This window comes from Puma concolor, chromosome C1 (assembly GCF_028749965.1).
Source record: "Puma concolor isolate L17-30 chromosome C1, mPumCon1.1.hap2, whole genome shotgun sequence".
Classification (NCBI taxonomy): Eukaryota; Metazoa; Chordata; class Mammalia; order Carnivora; family Felidae; genus Puma; species Puma concolor.
In genome coordinates, this window is record NC_141674.1 from 35,405,700 (window position 1) to 35,424,155 (window position 18,456).

Here is an 18,456-nt window from a genome sequence, read left to right on the forward strand (position 1 = left end):
GGGAAAAGGGTGAGAAGAAATAACGTTGAATGGTTAACGGAGATATCCAGGGGTGCCTGGGTGGCTCAGTCAAACATCTGACTTTGGCTCAGGTCATGATCTCATGGTTCGTGGGTTCAAGCCCCACGTCGGACTCTGTGCTGACAGGTCAGAGCCTGGAGCCTGCTTTGGATTCTGTATCTCTCTCTCTCTGCCCCTCCCCCACTTGTGCTCTGTCTTTGTCTCTCAAAAATAAATGTTGAAAAAATAAATAAATAAATAAATAAAAATAAATGGAGATATCCAAAGGAGAAAGGGAGACGCCTCACATGTAGCATGGAAATAACACCACCACAGAGTTTGTTTTTTTTTATTATTATTTTTAAATGTTTACTTATTTTTGAGAGAGAGAGACAGTGCGAGCCAGGGAGGGGCAGAGAGAGAGAGAGAGAGACAGAGAAAGAGACATAGAATCTGAAGCAGGCTCCAGGTTCCGAGCTGTCAGCATAGAGCCTGATGTGGGGCTTGAACTCACGAACTGTGAGATCATGACCTGAGCTGAAGTTGGATGCTTAACTGACTGAGCCACCCAGATGCCCCACCACCATAGAGTTTTTATGAAGATTCAATGACTTACAGAATCATCAAGTGCTTGCTAAGCAGTGGCCATTATTTTGTAAAGTCCAAACCCATGACCTGATCCTTGCCTACCCCTCCAGCTTCATGTTCCACCATTCTCCACTTATCCCTGTAAGCCATACGTTTTGTATGGCTAGACCTCTACACAGGCTGTTCCCTCTGTCTAGAATGCCTTTCTTCCCCTCATCCCATCACATTCTCACCCTAAATGCCCTAATCAAGCACCTCCACTATTTGATGCTTTCCCTCCCATACTATCCTTTTCCTGTTTTGTGAAAACACCATCTGATACATATCTCTGTCTCTACATCATTATATCATTCTTTCTACTTCACTCTAAGAATCTCAAGGGTAGGGTCAGTATTTGCTTTCATACCCCAGTGTCTAGCACAGCTACTTGCACAGGAAAGATTTCAGAGGCTTTGGGTAATGATAAGGATAGGGTATCGTTATTAAGTGGAGAGTTAACATTGAAAGGAGATGAAGGCTAGTAGAGTAGAGAAGATCAAGGAATTTTAAAGGTGAGTTTAAGTTGTCCAAGACAAGACATTTAGAAGAAGAGAAGGAGCACAGAGGAAGACTATGAACTTTCAATATATTTAGGGGAGGATCACAGAAGCTGACCAGTGATGGAGTGAAAGGGAAGAAAAGTGTTAGTTTTCAAGGAATAAGAGCTATAGAACAGAGGGAGTGAATCAACAGTCTGGAAGGGATAGAGGAACCAGGGTCATGCTATCTCTTATTTCCTAGAGGTATGGGGCAGATGGACGACACAGGAAAGTTTTCCAGTCCTCTGTTGGCTCAGACAGAAAAGGCTGACCAGTTGGCTCAAAATGGATTCTTTCTGGGCAAGCTTCCCATGGCTTCTATAGGTCCAACATGTTTCTTGTAACACTTGGGAGCTTGAATGTGACCCTGATAGGTAAGGCAGAAACACTGGCTTTCCTGAGGCTCTCCTTCAGTCTCAGAAGGCTTTGGTGCAGCAAAATGAAGACCCTTGATGATGGGACTAAGCTTGGTAGAGACCTGTTTGGGTCTGTTCATATTGCCCATGGCCTGGAGCCTTGAAGGGGGTTTCTGACTGGAGCTTTAGAGACCTTAAGAATTCAGACATGCCCTCTGATCCACCCACCTTTTCAGCTTTGTTTCTTGCTATACCTCCCTTGTACCCTATATTCTAGATTTTCCAAATGAGTTGCAGTTTCCAACACTGGATTGTTTTTTGCCTTCAAATGCTTGCTTGCTTACCTGGTTCCCCTTTGCTTGAGAGGTTCTTCCCTTTTGTGTATTTGATAAATAGCCCAGAATTTCAAGATTTAGTTTTAATTCCTTCCTTGTGTCAAGAACTGATTTCTCTTTTATGTCTTTAACCCTTATAGTCTCTTACCATCATACCTGTGAAACTTTTCTACACTTATTTCTTTGTCTGTTTCTCTACTGGGGGCAGCTGGACAGCAAGAGGCAAATCTTATTCATCTTTATACCTCGAGCCTATCATAGCCTAGAATATAGGAGGCAGTAGTAGTTGTTGAATGCATGTATGTTTTGGGGATTATGTGAAAGTACAGATGTAGGACAAGGAGCATATACAGGACAAGGCCCCCAACCTCTTTAATTGACACAAGAAGGGCAAATGAAGTGCCTGGATGGGGCAGACAACGCCTTCTGCTCTGCCAGGCTCCAAACAAACACCTGAGCTTTCTTTGACTTGCTCTCCCTACTTTCAGCTCTATCCTCTGGTCTGCTCACGGCCGGGGGGGTGGGAGAAGTCTTGCTCACTGGGATTCAGGGAACAGAGACTAGATCTGGCATTTTGGGGGCAGCTGAATTTTCACAGGGATTCAGTAAGGCAGAGGAAACCTGGAGGGAAGCAACAAGCAGTACTAGTTATGCTTGGCCAGGGTTGGAAGCTGACTTCAGTAAACACACTGGAAAAGTTCTGGGCTGGAATCAGGTTGGGAAAGATCCTAAGATCCTAAGGCTCCTTCCCTGAGAGTACAAAGGAAGGCTGGCAAGTTGAGGAGAAACCAATGGGACTGAAGGGAATGACAAGTTGAATATGAAAAGCTGCACTGCTGGGAAGCTGGGAAGAATTCCCACTAGCCAGGACTTGACCTATGTACCCATCAGGTTTTACTTTCATGGCTAGGGGACAAATCACTGTGATCACAGGGAAGAGATCCAAGTTATCTCACTGACAATAAGAAGAGACTCAGATGAAGTCTCCAGTTAGAGTCTCCCAGGTTTTGACTTTGTTGGCTGTGGCTTTTCTACTGGCTTGAGCAGGAGATCAAAGTAGACTGCCAGGATTTTTGCCAGAGATAATCTCATTAACTGAGTATGCTGGGGTGGGGGTAAGAAAAGCCAGAGTTTTGTTAGAAAAGGGCTTGTTCTGCTGGTAGTGAAGAGGGGTATACTGGTTGTAAAAGTCACATTTTGGGGGTATAAGACTATTATAGATGTAGTGACTCTGTGGTATGAAAACAATCGAAATCTGGAGAGAGGATAGCATTACTTCTGAGGATGAATATTTTATTCTAAAATCCCTCCAGGTGAGGAAGACTGACTTAGGGACTCTGCCATCTACTGAGCTGTTTGTTGCTGAGGACCTGAGTTGTTGATGTTTGTCTGCATCATCTACAGTAACAGGTCTCAAGTGCTGCACTAATGGTTATGGATTTTCTTTCTCCACATGGCTCAACTGCAAAGAAAAGTAACAGTGGGAATTGGTGACTGGCCAGGAGTACCTGTGGCAGGAAGGCACTGACTATTGTGCTGGATACATCAGTCCATCCAGCATAGAAAACAGAGCGGGAAGTGTTGAGGTTCTGTATTTTAGAGTCCAGATGATTTCCCTGGCCACCTCTCTTTCAACCATTAAGGGGCTTCCTTGCTAAAATGGGAACACACAGTGTTGGAGCCAAAAAGTCCATGGGACACTAAAGCCCATGACATCTTAGGAGTTTGGCTAGCCCAGCCTTGTGCTCCCTGATGGGAGATGCAATGACTCAAAGCCTAAGTATCTGGCATTCAGTTGTCATGTATACATTATGAACACAGAATGGAAAGGGTCCTTGCAGAGTAAAAGAAAGGAGCCCCATTACTTTGTTGGAAATGGGGAGGAGAAGCAGCAGAAACTGTGAGGTTCCAGGTTCCAGCACACAAGAAGGGAGGGATCCTCTAGAGTGGTGGCAAATGGAGTTCATACATTCAAATATGCCTATGGAATCTAAACTCTTAAAAACCACAGAAGGAAGCAATTCCTGGCTCCAGGAGGGGCTGAAAGAAGAAAGTACTGGAGGATGCTTCTACTTTTTGCTGAGCAGGGGAGAATTTACAAAGACAAAGAAGCAGGAAGGAGGTGGAAGAAACATTGTTCAGGGCTACAAATCCAAAGAGAACAGAACAAAGCACACAGAGAAATGCAATGAGGTGACAGGGAGAGGACAGGATAAAAAAGCAGCTCCACAGACAAGCTGCTTTTGAAACTCTGGGGGCCATTTCCAAGGGCTTCCCATGGAGTTAGAGAAAAGGCTGGGTGTTCTGAATCTTGTTTTATTTTATTTATCTTATTATTATTATTTTTAAATTAATGAATTTATTTGAGAGAGAGAGACACTGCGAGTGGGGGAGAGGCAGAGAGACAGAGGGAGAGAGAATCCCAAGCAGGCTCTGTGCTGCCAGCGCACGAACTCGAACTCCTGAAACCAAGAGATCATGACCTGAGCCAAAACTAAGAGTCAGAGGCTTAACTGACTGAGCCACCCAGGCTCCCCTGAATCCTATTTTAAAGAAATTACCAACAGGACCCATCTGCTCAAGAAAGAAGTTTCTCTGTAACCTAAGGGTAGGCCTGAGTGAGCTGGTATGTTGAACAGGAGAAAAAATCAAGATCTGGGGCTCCTGAAGATCAGAAAGAGCTGGGATATGGAGGCCAAATATATTTTTCCAATATGGAAAAAGGACTAAAGGGAGAAAAGGTGTATCACTGATCAAATTCTGCTGCGTAAGCCAGGAATGGCTTCTTTCTCTGGTCTTTTTGGAGGCTATCTGGCAATCATTTAGGCTGAAGAACCAGTTTTGTCACTTACTAGCTACATACCTTGGGTTAATTTCAACTTTTCTTTCTCTCTCTTTTTTTTTTTTTAATGTTTATTTATTTATTTTGAGAGAGAAAGAGAGCACTTGCATGAATGGAGAAGGGGCAGAGAGTGGGAGAGAGAATCCCAAGCAGACTTCGCACTGTCAGTGCAGAGCCTGGTGCAGGGCTCAATCCCATGAACTGTGAGATTATGACCTGAGCCAAAATCAAGAGTCAGATATTTAACTAACTGAGTGCCCTACACTTCAACTTTTCTAAGTCTCAGTTTCCATTTCACCAAATGGGTCAATAATGAATCCCTACCTCACAGGGTTTTTATGCGAATCCAATAAGATAGTGTATGTGAGAACATTTCAAAGCTATACACAACAGCTAGCTGTTAGCCAATGGCTTTCCAGTAGGGCAATGCCATCCATGCTGCTAGTGTTGGAACTTAAGTTTGTATGCCAGCCCTCACACCGTGCATACGATCACAGAAGAAAATACCAATAGCTGTGGTGCTGCTGTTGACTAATACTCCTGCTTGAAGTTTCTCTGGTGAGACACTGGGTAGAATGTGTCTGCCATTAATTGAACTAAAAATACCAGTCTTTCTTTTTTTTTTTTTTTAACTTTTTAAAAAGTTTATTATTTTAAGGTTTATTTATTTTGAGAGAGAGCGAGCGAGCATGCACAAGTGGGGGAGGGGCAGAGAGAGAGGGAGACAGAATCCCAAGCAGGCTCCACACTGTCAGCATACAGCCCGACGTGGGGCATGAATCCACGAACCATGAGATCATGACCTGAGCTGAAACCAAGAGTTGGATGCTTAACTGACTGCACCATCCAGGTGTCCCTCAAGAGCCATCATAAAGTATTGGTGCTAATCTGGGCCATTAGATCTTTTTGGTATGTTTGAAAATTTTTGATAGTAAGGCTGCATACATTTATGAGCTTATTGGTAAGATAAATTCCTAAAAAGGGAACTGTTAAATCAAAGTTAAAACATTTGACGACAATGTCAATTCCTCTCCAAAGATGGCTTTATCGATTCATGTTCTCACCTGCAGAGTATGCATGTGCTTGTTCCCTTATTGTCACCAGCACTAAGCACTAGGTAAAAAATGGCATCTATGATTGTAATTTGGTTTACCTTTGGCTTCAATCCTCTGGCCACTTCCAATTAGGCAGTTCTTGATGTCCGTTCCCTTCTCGATCACAGCATTGTTGCAGATGATGCTCCCCTGGATGCTGCTTCTGTAACAGAGCAGCCAAGTTAAAGAGTGCCCATGGCTCTCATCACCATCCTTACCCTTGTGGGTTGGGGGTTCTGGCTCATTCATAGGCTAGGAATGGCCAGTTTGTTCAGTTAATGGCTACATGCCTCAAGTTGTCAATAGAAGAGAGAATGCTCAGCTGGACCAAGGGAGGACCTGGCTTTAGCAAAGTCCAGAGTTCAGATATGCTTGTAATGATCTTCCCCACTAGGGCTTGAAAACAGAAGACGCTGTGATTTCTTTATTTTTTTTATTTTTTTTATTTTTTATATATTTTTTTAAATTTTTTTTTTTTTACTTTTATTTTTATTTTTTTTTTATTTATATATGAAATTTATTGTCAAATTGGTTTCCATACAACACCCAGTGCTCATCCCAAAAGGTGCCCTCCTCAGTACCCATCACCCACCCTCTCCTCCCTCCCACCCCCCATCAACCCTTAGTTTGTTCTCAGTTCTCAACAGTCTCTTATGCTTTGGCTCTCTCCCACTCTAACCTCTTTTTTTTTTTTTTTTTTTTGTTCCCCTCCCCCATGGGTTTCTCTTAAGTTTCTCAGGATCCACATAAGAGTGAAACCATATGGTATCTGTCTTTCTCTGTATGGCTTATTTCACTTAGCATCACACTCTCCAGTTCCATCCACGTTGCTACAAAAGGCCATATTTCATTTTTTCTCATTGCCACGTAGTACTCCATTGTGTATATAAACCACAATTTCTTTATCCATTTATCAGTTGATGGACATTTAGGCTCTTTCCATAATTTGGCTATTGTTGAGAGTGCTGCTATGAACATTGGGGTACAAGTGCCCCTATGCATCAGTTCTCCTGTGTCCCTTGGATAAATTCCTAGCAGTGCTATTGCTGGGTCATAGGGTAGGTCTATTTTTAATTTTCTGAGGAACCTCCACACTGCTTTCCAGAGCGGCTGCACCAATTTGCATTCCCACCAACAGTGCAAGAGGGTTCCCGTTTCTCCACATCCTCTCCAGCATCTATAGTCTCCTGATTTGTTCATTTTGGCCACTCTGACTGGCGTGAGGTGATATCTGAGTGTGGTTTTGATTTGTATTTCCCTGATAAGGAGCGACGCTGAACATCTTTTCATGTGCCTGTTGGCCATCCGGATGTCTTCTTTAGAGAAGTGTCTATTCATGTTTTCTGCCCATTTCTTCACTGGGTTATTTGCTTTTCGGGTGTGGAGTTTGGTGAGCTCTTTATAGATTTTGGATACTAGCCCTTTGTCCGATATATCATTTGCAAATATCTTTTCCCATTCCGTTGGCTGCCTTTTAGTTTTGTTGGTTGTTTCCTTTGCTGTGCAGAAGCTTTTTATCTTCATAAGGTCCCAGTAATTCACTTTTGCTTTTAATTCCCTTGCCTTTGGGGATGTGTCGAGTAAGAGATTGCTACGGCTGAGGTCAGAGAGGTCTTTTCCTGCTTTCTCCTCTAAGGTTTTGATGGTTTCCTGTCTCACATTCAGGTCCTTTATCCATTTTGAGTTTATTTTTGTGAATGGTGTGAGAAAGTGGTCTAGTTTCAACCTTCTGCATGTTGCTGTCCAGTTCTCCCAGCACCATTTGTTAAAGAGACTGTCTTTTTTCCATTGGATGTTCTTTCCTGCTTTGTCAAAGATGAGTTGGCCATACGTTTGTGGGTCTAGTTCTGGGGTTTCTATTCTATTCCATTGGTCTATGTGTCTGTTTTTGTGCCAGCTGTGATTTCTTTAGACATGCCACACCTGGAGGTCTAAATTTTATCGGATCTCTCCTTATTTGTTCTGGGGAGTGGAAGCTGGCACTAGTCCCTGGGCTGATCCATCACTCTTGCTTCTCATCTGGGAATATATTCCAAATTTCATCTAAGGCTTAAATCCTATGAATCTTCCTAGGAGATCAGCTATGGAAACAATAGGTATCCCACAGCTCTCACTACAGACTCTGATTAATCAAAACCATACTCATTTAAAAGAACCCAAAAAACAAAAAACCAACGTTTTTTTAAACTAGCTCCATGCCATATCAAAGACTACTCCAGATCCTAAAGCCACTCTCAAGAGTAGTACCTCTGGCTCGTAGCATTTGAATGTATTTAAAGAGCATCTTTCTGGCTCCTAAAGACTAGTGGGTGGGAGTAGAGGTCCTTTTGAAAATCTTCACTAGCATGCGTTGCATACCTACTCTATGCTAGCTGCTGTGTTAAATACTCTATGTACATTATAGGAGTGACTTACAGATCTAGTCATTTAATCACCTGGGCAGCATAAAAAATAACAAACAAAAACACCCTCATCATCCTGGCCTCCATCAATCTTTTTGGTAGGTCTGGGATACAGGCTTTATGTATTTAATTAGAAAAAAAAAAAAGCTTCCTAGATGATCCTGGGAGTATCATTTTTACCTCTGATGCAGTAAAAATAACAACTACATTTTTCAGATGAGGTAACAGATTTAGAGAAGTTAAACCATTTACCCAAAACCACATAATTGCCAAGTAGCAGATTCAAATCTAGATCTGCCTGACTCCAGAAGCCATACATTTAATCACAACGCTATAGAAAAACATTAAGGGGAGCAAAGACTGGAGGAAGCTTCGAACTGCCAAGTTGTTTTTCTGAGCCAAATGTCTCTGTGGAAGGAGGGGCTCTGCCCTAACAGGGCACTGAATATTCAGTACCCTAAAGAGTCAGAAGTAGGCAACTGGAGGGGAGAAGGAAGGTGAGGAGGAAGGGTATGGACATCTATTTAAACAAAACAAAACAAGACAAAACAAAACACTAACTAAGGAAAAATCCTCACGCAACCCAAGAAGCATTGGGGCTAGGGAGGAGGACATTCCAAGGACTGAAACTATTAATGCACAGGCCATTAAAAAAAATTCTTGCCAAATGCCAAAACTTTAGTAAAATGCAAAAAAGGAATTCTAGCAGTTTATGGCATTCCAGAGTCTTCTTTATCTCTATTTTTTAGAAGGTTAAAGCCTGTCAGAAAGCAGCAAAAGGCCAAAGCCACAGCACCTCTGTGGTATGGGCTAAAGATGGGCAGACAGTATTAGTTTGTTTTTTTGGCTCAAATTCAGAATACACTAAAAAAAAAAAAAAAAAAAAAAAAAATCAGGATACACTCAGTGGGTATGTATCAAGGGGACTTCCAAAACCTACTTTCCTTCTGCTTTGGGTAAAGCAGTTCAGTTAGCAGTTAGGGTGGCTCCTGCTTCTTGATGAAAATTCCCCCAAAAAGAATAGTAAGGAAGTATAGAAAGCTTCAGAAACACAGGCTGCTGGGACAAAGCAGGCTTACAATTGGCTACTAGTTTGCCACTGAAAAGTCTTTTTTTTTTTCTCTAAAATGGGAGTAGGCGGATGCCTTCTGCTCAGAAGTGTAAGATCCTGAGAAGGCATGCTCTGGAGCTAGGCAAGGGGTAAATATAGTCAGCAGACAAGAAAGCCAAGAGGAATTCAAGCAGCCATAATTAGAGACTACTACATGGCTATTTTGGAATTTGGGATGTAAGTGGGAACCATTCCTGGAAGGAAGAGGCTAGATTGACTGAGGTCAGATTTCCACAGCAATGGATAGCCTGGGTTCTCCTTACGTCTAACAGGTATGATTGAGGTATTCAGGAACCTTTTCTCATCTAATTTGTGTTTAACTCCCTCTGAGACACATAAACTACCACTGTAGAGTCTACAGATGTGATGGGAAAAGTGGGATGATTATATAAAGAAGTTGGGTGCTCTCCTGAAGTTCTTGGTCAGTGGATCTATGGAATGATTTGAGATGAACACGTGACAAAATGCTTGGTGAGTGTAAAGTTCTTTTCTGCCATTTGTTTCTTCAACTGTTTCCTATTAGCACTGCTGCAGTCACAAGTCACTTCCATTAGCAAGGCTGAGGTACTCTGGAAAAAAATGTCAAGCCAATATAGCTTGTCTGGACAGACTTTTCCACCTGTCTAGAAAGAAATTCCAAGATTAAGGATTTTATTGGAATTGTGCTCATGCCAGAGAGGAAGGACTAATACTACTATATCAAATGTTGCCAATCTACAATAAAGGCTTTGCCTTTTCTGCTCAGTGCATAAAGTGGAGTGGAGGTGACTTCCTCTACAGCTGAAGAAAAGAACTGGCCCCAACATGGAAACAACAGTTTTTGCAACTTAGTTTTAAGTCTCAGCTTGGTACTGAAGACTCTGCTGTGCTAATACCCGGTTGTGTCTAATTTCCTCCCTCCTTCCTCCCTTCCTTCCTCCCTCCCTCCCTCCCTCCCTCCCTCCCTCCCTCCCTCCCTCCCTCCCTCCCTCCCTCCCTCCCTCCCTTCCTTCCTTCCTTCCTTCCTTCCTTCCTTCCTTCCTTCCTTCCTTCCTTCCTTTCCTTCCTTCCTTCCTTTGGGAAATTACCCTGAAAACGCTAATGCTTCAGTGGAAAAGAGACCATGAGAAAAACAGAGGTCTTTGTAAGATCTGTAGATCACTGCTTGGCCAGGTACACTGTGCCACACCATGTTGTGGCATATGACATAATGAAGAAGCCCTGGTCTGGGAAGCAAAAAGGCCTCCAAATTCTAGTTCCTCTTCTGGCTTTATATGAACTTTCTTCACTTTATTACAGAAGGAAAGGGAACACACATAACTCTCTTGTCTAATATATCTCAGTCATTACACAAAACATTTTATGTTCATTGTGTAACTTAATCTTTTTAGCAAGCCTGCAGGGATAGTGGTGTTTATTCTAATTTTTTTTTAATTTTTTTTTTTTTAACGTTTATTCATTTTTTTGGGACAGAGAGAGACAGAGCATGAACGGGGGAGGGGCAGAGAGAGAGGGAGACACAGAATCAGAAACAGGCTCCAGGCTCTGAGCCATCAGCCCAGAGCCCGACGCGGGGCTCGAACTCACGGACCGCGAGATCGTGACCTGGCTGAAGTCGGACGCTTAACTGACTGTGCCACCCAGGCGCCCCTGTTTATTCTAATTTTTACAGAGAAACTTGAGGCTCACAGAAGTTATAATAGCAATGTGCTGAAGCCTACACAGTGATTAAGTGACTGCATTGTCGGACTCAGCTGGTGACTGGGTAGTATTTGGTAAAAAGCCATGAAATTTTTCAGTAACTTTAAGGACAGGCAGGTTCTGCTCTGGAGATAAGCTGGTAGGCTTTCTAAACTTACTCATAACCTTGGGTGAGAAAAGAGTATGGAACTGGAGATATATGTAGTTTTTCTAGGCATGTGACTAAACCCAAAGGTTCACTACTTTAGTCCAAAGATTATGGTTGAGTCACCCATATTTCCCCAAAAGGCAAGAGCCTCCTAACCTTAGCCCAAGGGGCCCTCATCCAGGAGTCTGTCTAGATGAAGAATCTTGTATAATTATTTTTTGTATTTTTTAAAAAATTAATGTTTATTTTTGGGAGAGACAGAGTGTGAGTGGGGGAAGGGTAGAGAGAGAGGGAGACATAGAATCCGAAACAGGCTCCAGGCTCCAAGCTGTCAGCACAGAGTCTAACTCAGGGCTCAAATCCACGAACCGTGAGATCGTGACCTGAGCCAAAGTCAGATGCTTAACCGACTGAGTCACCCAGGCACCTCTGTGTTATTTTTAATGAACTATTTCAGGTACAGAAAAAAAGTCTGTATTAGTAGACAATATATAGTATTTTTTTCATGTTTTAAAATTTTTTATAAATGCCAAACTTGCTTTTTTCCCCCTTCAACATCACATTTGTGAGATTTATCCAGGTTAATTCATGTAATAAGACATAATGCTTAAAGAAATCTCTCACCTTCTTCCTTTCTCTGGTCAATCTTGCTTTTGGTCCTCTAAATGAAACTGTATTGGCTCCAGCAAGCAAGCTGAAAATTTCCTCCCTTTAGTTCTATGTGTGTCGCTTTACTATATAAAGGTTTAGTGGTGAGAAATGTCTCCCTCCTAAGAAATCTAAGTCTTTATATTCCCTAAACAGAGGCTAAGAAAAAGAAGGGTTTGGGGGGAATCACGGTTAAAGTAACAACCTCAAAGAATTAAGCTGTAGTATTCTCCATCTAAGAAGATTTAAGAAGATGGGTTTAGTCCAAAGGCAAAGAGTGAATCAAAAGTCCTAAGGAGCCCCTTTAAGTCCAGGGGATCTTCCCAAAGTTTCGTAAGTTGGTATTTTCAAGACTGTTACTGAAGAAACATGGAAAAAATTCTTCTAACAGTCACGGTCCTTTTGCAACTCTGATTACCGCAGACTTAATTTTATGTTTAAGGGAGTTCACTTTTACACTCCTCCTACCCATTTGTTAATATTTTGTTTCATTTCTTACTTGGCTGTATTATTTCTTCAAGTAGAGTTTTCCAGAGGGTTCATGGGTGACACATCTCCAGAGGCCTGGAGTATTTCTGATGATTTTATATTTCAACCATAATTTGACTAACTCTAGGATTCTTAGGTCATAATCGTTTCCCTCCAAATTTTCTAAATGTTGTCTTACTTAAATGTTGTCTTAAATGTGGTCACAGAAAAGTCCAAGGCCAGCTTGATTTTCTCCCTCTTATGTGCCCTGAGATTTTGCAAAAGATGTGTTTGCCAATTTCCCTCTGGTTTGCCCATGCCCCTATTTGTTACGCTGGTTGAATTTTGGTCTTTTCTTTGGATCTGATCTACATTCCATTGTGTCTGGCAGATAGTCTTTAGTCTGTGTACAGGTATGTGGTGTTATCTAGCTTTATTATGGATGAAGCTTCCTTTTCTGGTTTTGTTTGTTTTTATTTTGTTGAATTTCAAGGAGTGAAGTACTCCATTATTTTTTCTAGAAGTAGACATGGTTCTCTGGACATATACTCAGCCAATTATGTAGTAGGGGAGGTTAAATCAGGGACTTCTATTTTTCATTCAGTAAATACTTACAAGGTATATAAAGTACAGTATTAGAAATTAAGAGATACAAAGGTATATGAGAACTACTTCTGTGTTCAATGAATTTACAGTCTAGTTGAGGAAAAAAGAAAGGTGCATTAAACAGCACACGAACATAAATGAAGTGTATGGGTTGCACAGGGAACACGGAAGCAGAGGAAACAATTTCTGGCTAGAACAATTCAAGGCTGCATGGAGGAGGTGGAAAATGTATTGGACCTTGAAAGATGAGTAGGAGGATTTCCTACAGGTAAAGATCTTCAGAGAGAGGCAATTCAGGCAGAGTGATGTCAGGAATAAAGAAAAAAAAGAAAAGTAAGGGACCCAGTGAGCAGGGTAGTCAGTGAGTACAGGTGAAGAAGACACTCAGGGTAACAATGAGAAGCAATAATATATTGTTTGGCTCTGAGGGCTGCACTTGCTGCTTGCAGAAAGCATGGAATACCTAGGTGGAAATTTGGCTCCCTGGCCTGCCTGCATGTGAAGGAACTACCTTACACTTTTGCTTGGGTCATTCACCTTGGACTAGGAGGAAATGCAGGAGATGTTGCTCAGGACCAGAGAGCCAAGACACAGAACACAGAACTGACACCAAAGCCTGGACAATGAAGTTTTAACTATCGACTTTGGGTTGCTGGGCATCAGCTGTCACAGAACTTGGAATTTCTACCAGAAACTGAAAATGAGAAAGACAGGAGCCTTCTCTGCATAGTCTCACCTACACCTTCGCCAAGGTGGTCCTATTAGCATCTCTCAAGCTTTGAGGACCTTGGGCAGATGTCTAAGCCACTGTCCAGAAAGCCTCAGCAACTCACAACTGCTGGCAGAGACAAGCAAGCTAGGAATATCAGAAACTGCCTTCTGGACGAATTCATGCTCCTGCTTTGCCACTCAGTCCAGATGTAACAGCAGCAGGTAACAGTCTCACGCAACTGCAATTTAGTTACTTTTCCCAAATTTACTATAACTAATTAAAACTAAATGACCTGAAAATAATGGGAAAAGGTTCATATGGGATGCAGGATGTTTGATCTTATCACCAGGAGCTAATTTACCAGATTGGGTAATCTCTAATGGTCTCCCTAGTCATTAGCTTCATGTGGGCTGCCTCAACTTTTTTAGCTGAAAAAAAAAATAGCAGCCACCACCATCTAAACCTTTATTGTTTCCCTAGCTTATAAGGCCATTCAAGATGATACCTCCTCCAGGGGCGCCTGGGTGGCGCAGTCGGTTAAGCGTCCGACTTCAGCCAGGTCACGATCTCGCGGTCCGTGAGTTCGAGCCCCGCGTCGGGGTCTGGACTGATGGCTCAGAGCCTGGAGCCTGTTTCCGATTCTGTGTCTCCCTCTCTCTCTCTGCCCCTCCCCCGTTCATGCTCTGTCTCTCTCTGTCCCAAAAATAAATAAACGTTGAAAAAAAAAAAAAAGATGATACCTCCTCCAAAATAGCAACTGACTCTAGGATATTATGCTAGGTATTTTCTATGAATTTTTCTCATATATGCAAGTTGGAGTTTCTTAGGGAACCTTGGTTCCCTCACCAAGTCTCTTAATGTCAATTCAGGACACCAACACTGGACTTTAAAGAGGTGCCAGAGAGCTGCTCCTTTGTCTGCCCACCCACTGGTGGGAGGGAGAGGGTGCTAATTAGAGCAAATGGGAAAGTTATGGCACTGTCTTCCCTGGAAGGTCTGAGGCATGATGAGACAGAGTGGAAGTTACAAAGCCTTATGAGCTACTCTGGAATTAGGTGATCAAATGGATAAAGGCAAGTGTGGTTCTCGTTTTTGAGAGAATGGTGATGCCTGTCAGTTTCATGCATGAATCTGGAATGAGACATGGAGTAGCAGGAATGCAATGAGAAGAAAATCTAGAATTCCACAATTTGCCCATCTGTAAAAATGCAGGAGTTAATCAGGGTGACTTCTAAGGCCCTATGTCACTAACATTCCAGGACTCAGTGTTGGAGCTAGATCATGAAAAACCTGGAAATTCAAACTTTATTCTAAAGGTAATGGGGAGTCTCACAAAAAGTTTTTTTAAATTGTTATTTATTTGAGAGAGAGAGTGTGTGAAAGTGTGCGTGTGAGTGGGGTAGAAGCAGAGAGAGAGAATCTTAAACAAGCTCCATGCCCAGTGCAGAGCCTGACATGGGGCCTGATCCCATGACCCTGGGATCAGGACTTGGGCCAAAATCAAGAGTCTGGTGCTTGACCAACTGAGCCACCCAGGCGCCCCTCAAAAACAGTTTTTGAACAGAACAGGGACATGATCAGAGATCTCCTTTAGGAAGACAACGCTGGCGGGGAGGTGCCTCAGTGGCTCAGTCAGTTGAGCGTCCAACTTTGGCTCAGGTCATGATCTCACTGCTCTGGAGTTCGAGCCCCACATCAGGCTCTGTGCTGACAGCTCAGAGCCTGCAGCCCACTTCAGATTCTGTGTCTCCCTCTCTCTCTGCCCCCAGTTTCACTCTGTCTCTCTCTCAAAAATAAATAAACATTAAAAAAAAAAGGAAGACAACACTGGCAACATGCCACCTCTGAAATGAGATACAGTAATGATGATGTCGACGACGATAAACAAATGAGAGCTAACACTCTACGTCCAAGTTCTATTCTAAGTGCTTTATGTCTATTAACTTAGTACTCCCAATAAATCTATGGGGTAGTTTAGTTTTTTTATTCTTATTTTTTAATGTTTATTTATTTTTTGAGAGACAGAGACAGAGCATGAGTGGGGGAGGGGCAGAGAGAGAGAGGGAGACACAGAATCCACACACAAGCTCCAGGCTCTGAGCTGTCAACACAGAGCCCAATGTGGGGCTTGAACTCACGAACTGTGAGACCATGACCTGAGCCAAAGTCGGACGCTTAACCGACTGAGCCACCCAGCGCCCTGAGGTAGTTCAGTTTTTACCTCATTTGACAGTAAAAAAATCAGGCACAAAGACATAAAGCCAATTCCCTAAGGGACTAGTAAGTGACAGACCCAGGATTCAATCTGGCAGTCTGACTCCAAAGTTCAATTTCTAAATCCATAGAAGGAATGACAGGCAGATTTGGAAGAATAAGACAAATACAGACAGAAAAATAAGAGAACACCACAATGATTCAGGAAGAGGTCTCTGGGTCTGACCTCTTCTTCTGACCTCTAGTCATGGGGCGTCTGGGTGGCTCAGTCAGTTAAGTGGTCCGACTTGGTATCAGGTCAGGTCATAATCTCGTGGTTTGTGAGTTTGAGCCCTGCATCAGGCTCCACGCTCCAGCGAGGATTCTCTCTCTGTCCCTCTCTCTCTGCCCCTCCTCTGCTCGCTCTCTCTCTCTCAAAATAAATAAATAAACTTAAAAAAAACCTATAGTCACAAACTGGCTACTAGATACCTCCACATAACTGGATGTCCTGTAGGTACTTACAATTTCATATGCCCTACACAGGCCTTTTCTCCCCACAAATCTGTACCTCCTTCACCTTTCCTCATCTCAGTGAGCACACCATCATCTACCCTGTTTCCCCACCTAGAAACCTGGGCTTCACCTACCAACTGTCCTCTCTCTCTCTCTCTCTCTGTCTCTCTCTCTCGTAATGTTTATTTTTGAGACAGAGAGAGTGAGCGAGTGCAAGCAGGGAAGGGGCAGAGAGAGAGGGAGACACAGAATCTGAAGCGCTGAGCTGTCAGCACAGAGCCTGACGTGGGGCTCAAACCCATGAACTGTGAGATCATGACCTGGACCAAAATCAAGAGTTGGACACTTAACCAACTGAGCCACCCAGGTGCCCCTCAACTGTCGTCTCTCTTACCCTTTAAATCCCTTCCTTGCCCATTCCCTATCAGTCTCTTTAGATTCTTTTTCTTACGTCCAAAATTGCTGATGTTCTCCAAGGTTTTATCTTGGTTTCTTTTCTTTAAAAAAATTTTTTTAAGTTTATTTATTTATTTTGAGAGAAAGAGAGAGTGAGTGCCCATAAGTGGGGTAAGGGCAGAGAGAGAGGGAGAGAGAATTCCAAGCAGGCTCTGGGGTGTCAGTGTGGAGTGCATGGGGCTTGAACTCACTAACTGTGAGACCATGACCTGAGCCGATATTAAGAGTTGGACACTTAGTCGACTGAGCCACCCAGGTGCCCCCTGGTTTCTTTTCTTTTAAGGTCACATAATCTCCCTGAATGTCTCTTCTACTCCCACAGCTTCAGTTACCCCTTCTATGCCCACCACTCCCAAATCTGTACTTCAAGCACAGGCTTCTTTCCTGCACTCCAGTCCTGCACATCAAGTCCCTGCATGTCAAGGCCGCTTGCCATTAACTCAACTTATCCCAAATGGAACTTACCTTTTCCCTGCCTCCCACTCTGCAAATCCTCTGCTGATTTCTATCTTAGTGAATAGCACACCAAAAATCTTATTGTTCAAGCAAGAAATCTGGAAATTTTCCCTAATTTCTCTTTTACCTTATATATCCAGGCAGTCATCATGCTTTATAGTTTGTAATCATCATACTATTTCTCCTCCCTATCACTACTGCTACTGCTTTAGTTTAGGGCCTCTTCTATTTTACCAGGATTCTTTCAGTAGTCTTCCTCCCTCCATGTTTATCCTCTTCACATCACTCTCCATAATGCAGCCAAAATGATCTTCATAAAATGTAGATTTAATTGTTATTCCTTTCCTTTAAACTCTTACATTATTACTCTTACCTATTAAACTTGTTAGGGGATAGCCCATGATTTGGCCTTTGGCCATCTGTATAGCCTTGTCTCCTCTCTATCCATTCCTCTTTCGAATTCTGTTATTTCGGTTATTATGAATTGTTTACCATTCTTCCATATAACAAGTATTTACTGAGTTCCTGCAGGCTTTCTGCTTCAAGATATAATAGTGAAACAGAAAGATAAGGTACTTACATTCTCAAATTAATATTTACTTGTGAGAGACAGGTAAATAAGAGAAGTCCAGATAGTAATAATGCTATGAAGGAAATAAAACAGGTTGACGTAATGGAGAGTACCGGGACAGGTTACTTCTGATAGGGTAAGTCAGTCAGTGAAGCCTCTTCTTAAGTGATGAAATTCAAGCTAAGATCAAAATGAAGAGATGTTTCTGGAATAAGATATGCTCATGCTCTCTTACACTTCACACTCCTTTAAAACAATACATTTTTTAAAGTTTATTTATTTACTTAGAATGTGCGAGTGGGGTAAGTGCAAACAGAGAGGGGAGAGACAATCCCGAGCAGGCTCTGTACTTCAGTGCAGAGCCTGATGTGGGGCTCGAACTCACAAACCGTGGACAATGACCTGAGCCAAAACTAAGAGTCAGATGCTTAAGTGACTGAGCCACCCAGGCACCCCTCACACTTAACACTCTTGATGTATCTAGAACATTCCTTTCTCTACCTTGGGTAGCTCTACTCATTTTTCAGCTCATGGGTCATTTCCTTAATTCTTTCCTAACCCTCTTCTCCTTTGTGACTATACAGATTTCTACCACAGCACTCATGCACAGTCTTCAGTATCCAGTGGGTCTTTCGTTTGATGAGTAAAATATTTGAGACAGGTTTCTACTCTCAGTGGTGTGCTGGAGGCAGCCTG

At 42.6% G+C, this 18,456-nt stretch overlaps 1 protein-coding gene across 3 annotated transcripts in view; it reads right to left on the reverse strand.

Annotated features, from left to right (window-relative positions):
* EIF2B3 (eukaryotic translation initiation factor 2B subunit gamma) overlaps positions 1-18,456 on the reverse strand; it is a 125,501-nt gene that overhangs the window by 1,106 nt on the left and 105,939 nt on the right. For all 3 annotated transcript variants that reach the window (XM_086716794.1, XM_025932703.2, XM_086716795.1), the window contains one exon: positions 5,853-5,956. In XM_086716794.1, the coding sequence (XP_086572920.1) occupies positions 5,853-5,956 (104 nt within the window). The remainder of the gene's footprint in view (positions 1-5,852; positions 5,957-18,456) is intronic.